The sequence below is a fragment of the Loxodonta africana genome, chromosome 11 (genome assembly GCF_030014295.1).
Source record: "Loxodonta africana isolate mLoxAfr1 chromosome 11, mLoxAfr1.hap2, whole genome shotgun sequence".
NCBI classification, from domain to species: domain Eukaryota; kingdom Metazoa; phylum Chordata; class Mammalia; order Proboscidea; family Elephantidae; genus Loxodonta; species Loxodonta africana.
The window spans coordinates 89,795,371-89,808,793 of record NC_087352.1 but is presented as its reverse complement, the minus strand read 5'-3'; the positions used below and the strand labels follow the sequence as shown (position 1 = coordinate 89,808,793).

General features: G+C 45.8%; 1 protein-coding gene across 1 annotated transcript in view; it reads left to right on the top strand.

Annotated features, from left to right (window-relative positions):
• The first annotated feature begins 8,848 nt into the window (after positions 1 to 8,848).
• COLEC12 (collectin subfamily member 12) overlaps positions 8,849 to 13,423 on the top strand; it is a 231,332-nt gene continuing 226,757 nt past the window's right edge. Inside the window, exon 1 of the mRNA XM_064294666.1 lies at positions 8,849 to 8,968. Within this exon, the coding sequence (XP_064150736.1) occupies positions 8,962 to 8,968 (7 nt within the window). The 5' untranslated portion in view covers positions 8,849 to 8,961. The remainder of the gene's footprint in view (positions 8,969 to 13,423) is intronic.

Sequence of the window (13,423 nt, the reverse complement as noted above, 5' to 3'; positions counted from 1 at the left end):
TTAAATAGGTATGGTGAAAGAATACAACCCTGATGCACACGTTTCCTGACTTTAAACCAATCAGTTTCCCCTTGTTGTGTCCGAATAACTGCCTCTTGATCTATGTAAACGTTCCTTATGAGCACAATTAAGTGTGCTGGAATTCTCATTCTTTGCAGTGTTATCCATAGTTTGTTATGATCCACACAGTCGAATGCCTTTGCATAATCAATAAAACACAGGTAAACATCCTTCTGGTATTCTCTGCTTTCAGCCAGGAACCATCTGACATCAGCAATGATATCCTGGTTCCACATCCTCCTCTGAAACTGGCCTGAATTTCTGGCAGTTCCCTGTCAATATACTGCTACAGCCGTTTTTGAATGACCTTCAGCAGAATTTTACTTGCGTGCGATAATAATGATATTGTTCTTTAATTTCCAGATACGGTTGGATCACCTTTCTTGGGAATAGGCATAAATATGGATCTCTTCCAATCAGTTGGCCAGGAAGCTGTCTTCCATATTTCTTGGCATAGACGAGTGAGCACCTCCAGCGCTGCATCTGTTTGTTGGAACATCTCAATTGATATTCCATCAATTCCTGGAGCCTTGTTTTTCGCCAATGCCTTCAGAGCAGCTTGGACTTCTTCCTTCAGTACCATCGGTTCCTGATCATATGCCACCTCTTGAAATGGTTGAATATCGACTAATTCTTTTTTATATAATGACTCTGTGTATTCCTTCCATCTTGTTTTGATGCTTCCTGCATCATTTAATATTTTCCCCATGGAATCCTTCACTACTGCAACTGGAGACTTGAATTCTGTCTTCAGTTCTTTCAGCTTGAGAAATGCTGAGCGTCTTCTTCCCTTTTGGTTTTCCATCTCCAGCTCTTTGCACATGTCATTACAATACTTTACTTTGTCTTCTTGAGACGCCCTTTGAAATCTTCTGTTCAGTTCTTTTACTTCATCAATTCTTCCTTTTGTTTTAGCTGCTCGACGCTCAAGAGCAAGTTTCAGAGTCTCCTCTGACATCCATCTTGGTCTTTTCTTCCTTTCCTGTCTTTTCAGTGACCTCTTGATGTCTTCATGGATGATATCTTTGATGTCATTCCACAACTCGTCTGTTCTTCGGCCAGTAGTGTTCAATGCATCAAATCTATTCTTGAGATGGTCTCTAAATTCAGGTGGGATATACTCAAGGTCATATTTTGGCTCTCGTGGACTTGCTCTGATTTTCTTCAGTTTTAGCTTGAACTTGTGTATGAGCAATTGATGGTCTGTTCCACAGTCGGCCCCTGACCATGTTCTGACTGATAATATGGAGGTTTTCCATCCTCTCTTTCCACAGATGTAGTCAGTTTGATTTCTGTGTGTTCAATCTGGTGAGGTCCATGTGTATAGTTGCCATTTATGTTGGTGAAAGAAGGTATTTGCAATGAAGAAGTCATTGGTCTTGCAAAATTCTATCATTCGATCTCTGGCATTGTTTCTATCACCAAGGCCATATTTTCCAACTACTGATCCTTCTTCTTTGTTTCCAACTTCTGCATTCCAATCACCAGTAATTGTCAATGCGTCTTGATTGCACTTTTGATCAATTTCAGACTGTAGCAGCTGGTAAAAAATCTTCTATTTCTTCATCTTTGGCCCTAGTGGTTGGTGCATAAATTTGAATAATATTGGTATTAACTGGTCTTCCTTGTAGGCGTATGGATATTATCCTATCACTGACAGCATTGTACTTCAGGATAGATCTTGAAACGTTCTTTTTGATGATGAATGCAACACCATTCCTCTTCAAGTTGTCATTCCCAGCATAGTAGACTATATGATTGTCTGATTCAAAATGGCCAACACCAGTCCATTTCAGCTCACTAATGCCTAGGATATCGATGTTTATGTGTTCCATTTCATTTTTGATGATTTCCAATTTTCCTAGATTCGTACTTCGTACATTCCAGGTTCCAATTATCAATGGATGTTTGCAGCTGTTTCTTCTAATTTTGAGTCGTGCCACATTAGCAAATGAAGGTTCCGAAAGCTTTACTCCATCTGCATCATTAAGGTCAACTCTACTTTGAGGAGGCAGCTCTTCCTCAGTCATCTTTTGAGTGCCTTCCATCCTGGCGGGCTCATCTTCCAGCACTATATCAGACGATGTTCTGCTGCTATTCATAAGGTTTTCACTGGCTACTGCTTTTCCGAAGTAGACTGCCAGGTCCTTCTTCCTAGTCTGTCTTAGTCTGGAAGCTCAGCTGAAACCTGGGCTCCATGGGTGACCCTGGTGATATGTGAATACCGGTGGCATAGCTTCCAGCATCACAGCAACACACAAGCCCCCACAGTATGACAAACTGACAGACACGTGGGGGAATTCTTTCATAGCACGAGACTAATAATTCTTCACTAATTCTGATGCTGAATGTATAAAGACACAAATGAAAGGAATTTCCTTAGGAAAGGTACCTGTACTAGGTGAATGCCTCTAATGTTTACATTTTTGTGCCGGTAGAGTACAATATGAATAACTCCTGGAGCTGTGCAACATGGCAGTCTTCTGTGCATGTTTTGGGAGTGGTGATGTGTTAATGATAATCAACATAATAATAATAATCCCCAATATGTAAAGATAATTTGCATCCCTGCTTTACCACTTCTCCATCTCTGACATCAGCCACCCATATGTCATTTTCTCTATCTCTGACCCTATTCACTCAGTGTTAGGTCTTCACAAAATGACTGCCTACACAGCCCTCTTCTGTTTACCAGCCACCCAAGGCGGAGTCTTCATAAATTGGGACTCTGTCCTTCTAATCAACTGCCAAATAGGCAGACACCAAGCCCTGCTGGCCGTCACAGTCCAGTGGATTCAATAATTTGCTGGAATGACTCACAGAACTCATGGAAAGGGGTATACTCACTATAACCTTTTTAACATAACCACAAAAGGATATTCACAAAGAGATGCATGGCAAGGTCTGGAAGTTTTCCCACATGTCACTAGTGACTTGTCAGTCCACCTTCATCACCAATCTGGAAGCTCACACTGAAGCTCCAAGGTCTGGGGTCCTTTATAATAGTTATTGGAGCCTCAGTGTATGTGTATACCCGAGGCCTTAATACATAGCCCGCAATTGATTAAATCACTGAATACACATGACTGATCCCATCATGCCCCTCCCCTTATTTCCTGAAGTTAATTTGCCAGGTGTTGTCCTTGGGCTCGCACCTCATTTGCACACATTAAAGCCTGGCTGTTTTAGAAAAACAAAGACACATCAAATTGCCAGGGAATTCCAAAGACTATTTTCAGAAACCAGAGACAAAAGGTCAAATTGAGTTTTTTTGTCCCCCCCACAAAAAAAACCAAACCCATTGCTGTCATGTCGATTCTGACACATAGCGGCCCTATAGGATAGAGTAGAACTGCCCCATAGGGTTTCCAAGGAGCGCCTGGTGGGTTCTAACTCCCAACCTTTCGGTTAGCAGCCATAGCTCTTAACCACTATGCCACCAAAGTGGTAGAGACTGCAAGTTGCCTACCTTATATCCATTCTCCCTTTCTCCTTCCTAGTAGAATGCCATTTTTATTCTGGCTGACAGTGTGTCCAGCTAAAACTGTGTATTTCTCCGGTGACTTGAGGTCACTAGAATACAAGAAGTTGTTGGGTGGAAGATCTGGGAAATCTCCTTTGCCTTCCCTCTTTTTTTTCTTTCCTGCTGCCTGTAATATGGATGTGATTGCTGGAGCAGGCATCTATACTTTAAAAAAACACTTCCAGGTGATGCTAACATAGGCGGCTCCCAAACCCCATTTTCAACCTACTGGCCTGGAGGCAGCTACAGCTGGTAACCAAAAGGTTGGCAGTTGGAACCCGCCGGCAGCTCTTTCAAAACCCTATGGGACAGTTCTAGTTTGTCCTATAGAGTCTCTATGAGTCAGACTCGATTCGATGGCAATGAGTTTTGGTCTAGAGGGTGAGCAAGCATTTTCCATGTTCATTCAAATCCTAACTATCCTTTAGGGCTCACTCCCAAAAGAGCTTTCCATGTTGCCTTACTCAGAAGTCATCACCTTCTTTCCTTCCTTGTCTAGTACTTTACCTGAATCTCTCTCATTACACTTGCCACCTACCACTTTCTGTCTTGTACTACAGATCCTTTCTGGAATGTCTCGGAACCCTGGTGGTATAGTGGTTAAGGGATCAACTGCTAACCAAAAGGTCAGCAGCTTGAATCCACCAGCCGCTCCTTGGAAACCCTATGTTGTTATTGTTGTTCAATCCCATTGCCATTGAGTCAATTCTGACTCATAGCGACCCTACAGAACAGAGTAGAACTGCCTCAGAGTTTCCAAGGAGCGCCTGGCGGATTTGAACTGCAGACCTTTTGGTTAGCAGTTGTAACTCTTAACCACTATGCCACCAGGGTTTCCATTGTCGTTGTTAGGTGCCGTCTAATTGTTCCGACTCATAGTGACCCTACGAACAACAGAACAAAACACTGCCCAGTCCTGCGCCATGTTCACAATCATTGTTACGCTTAAGCCCATTGTTGCAGCCACTGTATCAGTCCATCTTGTTGAGGGTCTTCCTCTTTTTCAATGACCCTGTACTTTACCAAGCATGATTCCTTCTCCAGGGACTGATCCCTCCTGACAACATTTCCAAAGTACGTAAGACGCAGTCTTGCCATCCTCGCTTCTAAGGAGCATTCTGGTTGTACTTCTTCCAAGACAGATTTGTTTGTTCTTTGGGCAGTCCATGGTGTATTCAATATTCTTCACCAACACCACAATTCAAAGGCATCAATTCTTCTTCAGTCTTTCTTATTCATTGTCCAGCTTTCTCATGCATATGATACAATTGAAAATACCATGGCTTGGGTAAGGTGCACCTTAGTCTTCAAGATGACATCTTTGCTTTTCAACACTTTAAAGAGGTCTTCTGCAACAGATTTTCCCGATGCAACGCATCTTTTGATTTCTTGGCTGCTTCTTCCATGGGTGTTGATTGTGGACCCAAGTAAAATGAAATCCTTGACAGTTTCAATCTTTTCTCTGTTTACCATGATGTGGCTTATTGGTCCAGTTGTGAAGATTTTTTTTTCTTTATGTTGAGGTGCAATCCATACTGAAGGCTGTGGTCTTTGATCTTCATCAGTAAGTGCTTCAAGTCCTCTTCACTTTCAGCAAGCAGGGTTGTATCATCTGCATAACGCAGGTTGTTAATGAGTCTTCCTACAATCCTGACGCCCTGTTCTTCATATAGCTCAGCTTCTTACGTTATTTGTTCAGCATACAGATTGAATAGGTGTGGTGAGAGGTTACCCTGACGCACACCTTTCCTGACTTTAAACCACATGCATCCCCTTGTTCTGTCCAAACAACTGCCTCTTGATCTATGTGCAGGTTCCTCATGAGCACAATTAAGTGTTCTGGAATTCCCATTCTTTGAAATGTTATCCTTTTTTTTTTTTTTTTTTCAGTTTGGAAACCCTATGGGAGCAGTTCTGTTCTGGTCTGTCCTACAGGGTCGCTAAGGGTCAGAGTCGACTCATTGGCAATGGATTTGGTTTTTGGATTTGCCTAACCTACCAGTCTCCTTGTTGGAGAGACTATGTCTAATCCATCTTTGCAGTGTTTGCAGCACATAGCACAGTACCTTATACATAGCATGTATAGTAATGATGTAAGTCATGATGAGCAAAGGAATCCACCTCTAAATGGAGAGTTGTATTTTTAAAATGGTTGTAAATACAACTGACCCAGAGGAAGAAGGAGGGTATTTTTGGAGGTGGAATGCTACAAAACCTTATAGATGACAATAAACACATGATGTCATTAAAGGGAGAGACTAAGTAGCTTGGCTCAAAAGGAGCTAGATAAGGAGAGAAGGGAAATAAGCAGAAAAATGGGAGGTGGTGGTGGCAGTGACGAAATCACTGGGTAGCACAAATGGTACCTTGCTCAGGTGCTAACAGAAAGTTTGGTGGTTCGAGTCCACCCAGAGGAGCCTCAAAAGAAAGGCCTCTTGATCTACGTCTGAAAAACCTGTTGCTGAAAACCCTATGGAGCACAGTTCTACTCTGACACACATACTAGGTCACCATGAGTTGTAACTGACTCAACAGCAACCGGTGGTGGTGGCAATGACCGTTGCTGGAAGCTCCTTGTTGTCAGCAGGCGAGAAAGCACAGAGATGAAAGTATCACAGTGACTTCAAGGAGGTGGTGAAATTAACTGTGGCTTTCTTTTCTCGAGTTCTGTCTTGCCTTGGTCTCTCTGGGCTGTCTGCCTCCTGCGTTACAGTCTGGAAACGCTCTCAAGGCAGTAAACTGTACAGTTCACCTTGTTTGTTTCCTGTGTGTTTCCTTGTGTGTTTCTCAGGGATCACCATCCTTCCTTGCCACTCTGGCTGCTGTGTGATTGAGTGTGCAATTGAGAGGGAGCAAAAATAAATGTGGGGAGACCACTAGGATGATTATTGCAGTAGTCCAGATGGGATATTATGGTCTTACATGGGGGTTACAGTGGAGACAGAGAAATGGAGAAGCTTGAGGTCCATTTCAAGGGTGGAAGAAGAACTTGGCGAGGATGTAGGGTTAAGGGAAAGGGAGGAGTCAAGGCTAATTGGATTCTATCATCAGTTGTTGTGTGCTGTTGATTCCAACTCATAGCGACCCTATGTGACCAAGTAGAACTGCCCCATAGGGCTTCCTGGGCTTTACAGGAGCAGATTTCTAGGTCTTTTCCCCTGTGGAACGTCTAGGTGGGTTCGAACCACCAACCTTTCAGTTAGTAGCCAGGAGCTTAACCGTTGCACCAACAGGGTTCCCTTCTACATCGGTAGAAAGTAGGGGGGATGAAATGAGGCAGCACATTCTTTGGGTAACATAAATGCAATGTAAATGTAGGGTGTTGTTGGTTCTGGAGGCGAGGAGACGCTGTAGCCCATCTCCTCTGAGTCGTCAAAGCATCTTCACCTATCCTCAGTCCTTTCCATTACACCATTCTCCTCTTTTTTACCTTCCCTTCTCCTCTCCCCAAGGCCCAGGTCAATCCTCAATCCCTTACAGAACTCTTGATCAGAGAAATCTTGGTCAACTGATGATCTGCATATGGCCTCCACTTCTACCTCTTCTACCCTCCATTCCCCTCAGTCCACACTGTGCTGAAGATGGTGGGGGCGTGGGGGGGCATCTTGTAGGAGCTCTACTTAAAACTGGCCTCCAAAGGGTTGCTGGGCTTTCTCAACAGCAGGGCTGTGAGGCCGGCTCATTACCACAGCTAACATCATAGGTTTAAGTTTTTTAAACGATTTTTTTTCTTTTTAATTCAAATGTTGAAATTGGAGCCAAGACTCTCCATTTTGCAGCTGGAGAAACTGTTGCCGGAAGAAATTGGTGGGCCTCCATCCCAACATTGGTTAGCAAGCTCTAAGCTGAGACTCCACACCCTGGGCCCCCCTTCAGCCAGCTAACTTGCCCTGCAAGACAGAAGAGCACTTCTCCAGAGTTACCCTACAGGGACCCTTAGTTTCACCAACATCTAAGGTGGGGGGACGGGGGGAGGAGAAGTTCCAGCTTTCTTCTTTTCTTTGCCGGGCATGTCTGAGTTTTCCCTTAATGTTAAAAAAGAAGGCTTCTGGAACGGAGATGCTGTGAAATACTTTATAATGTATTCATTTCTGGACACTGTCTTTTACTAGAACAAAGAGTTCCCTGCTCAGAATTAATCAATGGGTTGGTTACACCAAAATTACCAAGTCCTCAGGAGGGCAAAAGGAAAAGTAGAAACCAGAGTTATGTTGCTTTTCGTGTGCGAGTACGTTACAGTTATCATCTGTCATTTCCTCTGTCACTTCACCTCCCTCCCCACACAGCCCCATTTACCACTTAGTATGTTAAAGTAATAAAGTAATGGGTCTGCTTAGGGTGTTTCTAAAAGAGAAGATAAACACGGGTTTCCCTAAGTGGACAGTAACAACATGGAGGGCAACAAAGAAAAGAACTTGAGATGAAGCCTCTCAAGAGCCCAGCCTCCCTTCATAATGAAACAGGAGTCAACCCAGGAAGGGACAAAGAAATGCGCAAACCTGATCATTTCAGAGGCGGTGGGTGGAAGGGTAGTTTTTCCAGCCAACGGGATGTGGTAAGTTTCTTGGTCTTTTTATTCCTCCCTCTTTTCTGAAAGGTCCAAGAATTGTAATCCTGCTCGAGTTCTGCAGGGAGAGTGTCTAAGGGGACTTTGGAGTCTGGTTGACAGCAAGCGCGCTCCCTAGCTGCCCACTTTCCTTTGGGCGTCCACAATCGCACTTGGAAACTCGCTTTTAGCTTTGAGGAAGTTCTAGAAAAAAAAATTTTTTTCTAGCCCCTGTTAAAATCCTCTAACACTCTGTGCCCCAGAGTCGTTTGGGGAAGGGACCACCTCCCCCTGGCCCGTCGTGGCCACTGCGGGTCAACTCTCGGGCCCCACACTCTCTACGTGCTTTAGGGTCAGCTGCACCTTTCGCGCACCACGAGGGTGAAAACTTGACCGCCCTTGGAGAGGCTCTCCTTCCGACCGGGTTCCGATGCTCGTCCAACAGGAAAAAGAGAGAAGCGGGTAGAGGAGAGCGAGTAGCAGAGCAGAGGCCAGAAAGTGACGCGGCCCGAGCGGCAGGGGGGCGGGGCGGGTGCGGGCGGAGGGCGCGGAGGGGGCGTGGGCGCTCGGCGGGCGGGCTGGCGGGCGGGCGGCCGGGGGAGGGGCGCTGGCGGGCGCGGCACCTCCCGCTCGGGGGGAGTGGCGCGCTCGCAGCCCCGCGGCAGCACAGCGCCGAGCACCGGGAGCGGAGCGCGGGGTGCGCGGGGCAGCGGCGGCGGGACGGCTCCAGGCTGCCATGGGCGTGCAGTGACCGGCTGCTCAGGGCGGACTTCCTTGGCGGCGCGGCGCTCGCACCGAGCTCCCTGGCTGGTGGTGCGTCTCGTCGGTCACCATGAAAGGTAGGACGCGCAGTTGGCTTTGCTGGGCTCCGGGTCGCGCGGAATGTGCGGGGGCGGTACCCGCGCGAACTTTCTCCGCGGGTTCCTGCGTGGACGCTTGGGGCGCTCCGAGACTCCGGCGTCGGACACCGCAGGGGACCTAGCGGTTAGAGTTTTTAAATGTGCAAGTCTTCTCCTCCCCATCGTGTAGTTTGAAAAGTAGGTTGAATCCTTAAGTCGTTATTTACGGATTCCAGCTTCCAACTTTTTAATTGGAAAAATATGCCGAGGAGAGCGGAGGCATAATAATTGCTCCTGGTCGGTTCGCCGCCCTCCAGCGCCCCTCACTCGGACCCGGTCCCTCTCATTTCTCCTCGGTGCTGTTCCCCCTTCCCAGAAGGCGGTGTGCCGCCGTCCGGTGTTTTCTCCGAGGCTCGGGATGTTCGCGGCGCGCGCTCCACATCTGGCAATGATTAGGTGCCCACGGAGTTCAGCTGGCTTCGGACGTGTATTTGGCATCTTCCTCCCAAATATTCACCGACTGGAAAATAACTCCTCCTCGTTTTGCATCCCTTCCATGTGCCCAGCTGGGGGTTGGTGTGCCCACGTGAGTTCAGGGGGTGACACACATTATCCCGTTAATCGTCCCCTCGGCGGTTTTCTCTGCAGGCGGGTTTAAGAAAGTGTCAGGTATGACACTTAAGAAAAAAATCACAAGGAGAGGGGCTTTGCAGAGCAGCCTTCAGTTTCGTGGAGATACGGAGATTTGTCAGCAGAATCCTGATTTATATGTGAGCTAAATAACTACAGCGGAGGCATCAGAGGGAGACTCTAAAACTACCGACCGAGCAGTGTTTTAACTCCTCAGGGAGTCGTTTAAGGGTGGGGCCGGCGTGGTGTTTACACAAGACTCTAGTTCCTGATTTTGTGTTTGGATAACGGGTGTCAGTACCTGCGCGGGCCGGGCTCGAAGGAGGGGACTGGGTGCCAAGTGCCATCTGACCGCGGTTGGGAGACTAAGCGTTGCGACCGCTTTGACCTGCCAGGGCTGCTGTTGCGAGGGAGGCACCGGGTAGCATCATGCCATTGGAAAGTAACTTTTGGCTCTGGAAGGTTTCCTTCGCTCTGAACTGCCCGGAGCGATAATATCCCACCAATTAGCTCACCCCCAGGGCGTTAGGTCTCCATCCCCAGACAGGGAGGGGGCTGAACTCCCCGTGAAAAGTGCCCTGAGAATTCCAAAATGCATACTAAAGCCAAAACCACTGCCTTCAAGTCGATTCCGATTCATAGTGATCCTATAGGACAGTGTAGAACTGCCCGATGGTTTCCAAAGAGCGCCTGGAGAATTTGAACTGCCTGTCTTTTGGGGTTTTTGGTTAGCAGCAGTAGCACTTAAACACTACACCACCAGGATTTCTGTAGTGTGTTTCTTCTCTCTCCACCTCCCTTTCTCTTCTCTCATTTACGTTTTAGAAACACACACATTCCTTAGCTGGTGCTGCTGTTGTTAGGTGCCATGTAGTCGCTTCAGACTCATAGCGACCCTGTGTACAACAGAACACTGCCTGGTTAGTAGTTTTTGAACTCTTGGGCAGATAAACCACTCACTCACTTCACCAGCTCCCACTGGGGTTTCTAAACCCTGAAAATCTTGTGCTTTTCAATGGGTAAATGTCTGGTATTGCAGCTTGGGTATTTTTCAATGTTAACTCAAATCTGCAGTAGAAAATACACTTAAAAGCTCTAAACACAGTTTTCTGAGATTCACACTGCATTCCGGACCAGCTAAACAGTCCTTGGAGAAGGCGCCTTGCTGACCTCAGCAGTCTGCACACTCCTAAAGGCCCCACTTTCTGCCCCTCTGGGGGTAAAGAAGTGAGAGATAATGAGGGGGAAAAGATGAGTTCCTGGATGGACTAGTCACTTTGAAATAAAAAAAAACACGAACTCATTGCCCTGGAGTCAATTCCGACTCAGCCCTGTCCGACAGAGTAGAACAGTCCCATCGAGTTTCCAAGGAGCTCCTGGTGAATTTGAACTACTGACCTTTTGGTTAGCAGCTGTAGCACTTAACCACTATGCCAAATGAAAATATTCTATAAGAGGATTGTTTACTGACTGTTACTACATAATTGGCACCCATGTGTCTGGCTGGTGAGGTGGGGAAGGGAGGAAACAGTAATAAGTTCCTTGGGTCACCAGTCCCTGCATGGCAAAAGTAGTTTGTGCTCAACTACTAACCTTAGGCTGGCAAAGAAGGGCCTGGCGATCTGCTTTCCTAAAGATTACAGCCAAGAAAATCCTACTGAGCAGTTCTCTTCTAACACGTGGGGTTGTTATGAGTTGGAATCGGGTCTGGTTTGGGTTTTAAGTGGGCACCATGAGCCGAGGACTGACTCTGTGGCAGCTAACAAGTGCCAGCCAGTGTTCTGCCCTCTGCAAGCACTCTATGAAGCCTATCAACAGCCCTGTGAGGTAGGGGTTTTAACTCCCACATCCCTGGGTGGCCCAAACAGTGAAGCAGTCAACTACTAGACAAAAGGTTGGCAGATAGAACCCACCCAGACGTGCCGTGGAAGACAAGCCTGGCACCTGCTTCCAAAAGGTCATAGCCTTGAAAACCATGTGGAACAGTTATGCTCTGCACATGTGGGATCACCATGAGTAAGAATCGACATGATGGCAACTAACAATATTGTAGACGTGGAAACTCAGTCTAGAAGAAATAGGAACTGACAACTAGGATGATGGTAGGTAGGCTTCTAAAGACAAGCTTAGCCAGTTTCCCTGTGTTGCTTGGAACCGCTTTGGACACATGATAGATTACCTCTGGTGCAGCTTAGAAGAAAGGTGAATCTCAGGCAACTTAAGTAGCTGGGTAACCTGCAATTGGTGCAGCAGCCAGGAAGGAGTGAAGTCAGGTAACTGGACACAAGACTTCTGAAGCCAAGCACAAGGTGCGTTCCTAGATGAAAGGAAAGCTGTCCGCAGCAAGTGGCGATTTTGCCGTAGGTAACCCCAAAAGTAAACTGCGTTAGGCTTTCCCTGAGCTCATAATTACTTTGTGTAGTCGTTAACTCACTATACTTCAGAAAGCCAACATTTTATTAGAATTTGATTTTTCTAAATGATAGAAATTAATGACAAGTTTTGCAGATACTTAAAAGTATTAACCTAAAGCATTTTTCAATCAAGTAGAAAATCAGTGGACACCTTAGAAGTTATAGAAGTTCATAAATATCGACTGCCAAAGTAAATTTAGCTCTTGTGTGTCAGATGCCTTTTTAAGGTAGCTATCTGACTTGCTAATTCTGATAGCTAAACCTTGGACATAGCCTTTGTAACAACCCAGGCTTTCTGAGTATAACCCCGTAATCTACCAGGAGCCACAGCGCCACCTATCTGCTACATTTAGCAAACCTCTGTCTCTGTTTATTTCCTCCATCCCTGGAGCCACAAGTACCAAAATAATGACATCATTATGTATTTTCCAGAAGAAAATTACTTGCTGGTTGCTTCAATACTTGAAGTCTTCCAAACTGATTGAAACACGAAGTTTGTTTTATTTCCAATTCCATTTTTCAATTAGCTGTACTAAAAAAAAAAAAAAAAAGCTGTACTACACACCATAAATCTCACGGTTTCTGGGTAAATATTCCCATTCTTTGTGATGGAATCTGATTCCTCTGAGTTGGGTATGCCATTACCAAGTCACATTCCCTGGTTCTGAAAGTTGGGGATGTTCGTGAGTTTCAGCACAGCAGCACTTGTTGCCTGAGAGACTGCTGCCAACAACTACCGCCCCACAGGACCACAGAGGTCCAAACCGCTGGTCTAACTTAACACAGCGGAGGAGGTTGGTGTCATCAAAACATAGTGTTCAGCTACATATTTTTGTCCTCTTGTATATAAACATTTCTGAAATACTGTTTGGCAATAGTAGTTTTAAAATGCTCTCGTAAACACTGGTTACTTCTCCTTGCCCTGATGTTTTCTCAGGGCTTACAGTCTCTTTGCTTTCCCAGTGTCTCTCCAAGATTTCCTGTCCTCAACCAGGATAAGCAAACAAGTGAGTAAGGGCTCATGGCACTCAACACAGAGAGAATCATGTTTTCTGAGGGGAAGCGGAAACAGAATCCGGGGTCTTTCCCTTCACTTCTTGGGGATTAGGTTGCCCTTCCTCTGAAAGGCAAATTTACAATCGAATTATATTTTTGACTTTGCGCTAGTTTGGGGATGCTTGTCATCCTTAAATTAATCTAAGGTTTAATTATTGCTAAGTATAGATATTCTCTGCGGTCTCCTCTGCCATTTCCTGAGGTGGTTCCCTTGCTCTCGCCCTGCTCCCTTTTGCCACTGCAATGATGTGAATAGGAAAAGCTGGCAGATGACACCTTTCAGATTTTATCATAAACGGGCATCTGATTTTCCTAATTAAAGCTTATTCTTATTAAAATATTATTTCAGAACTGC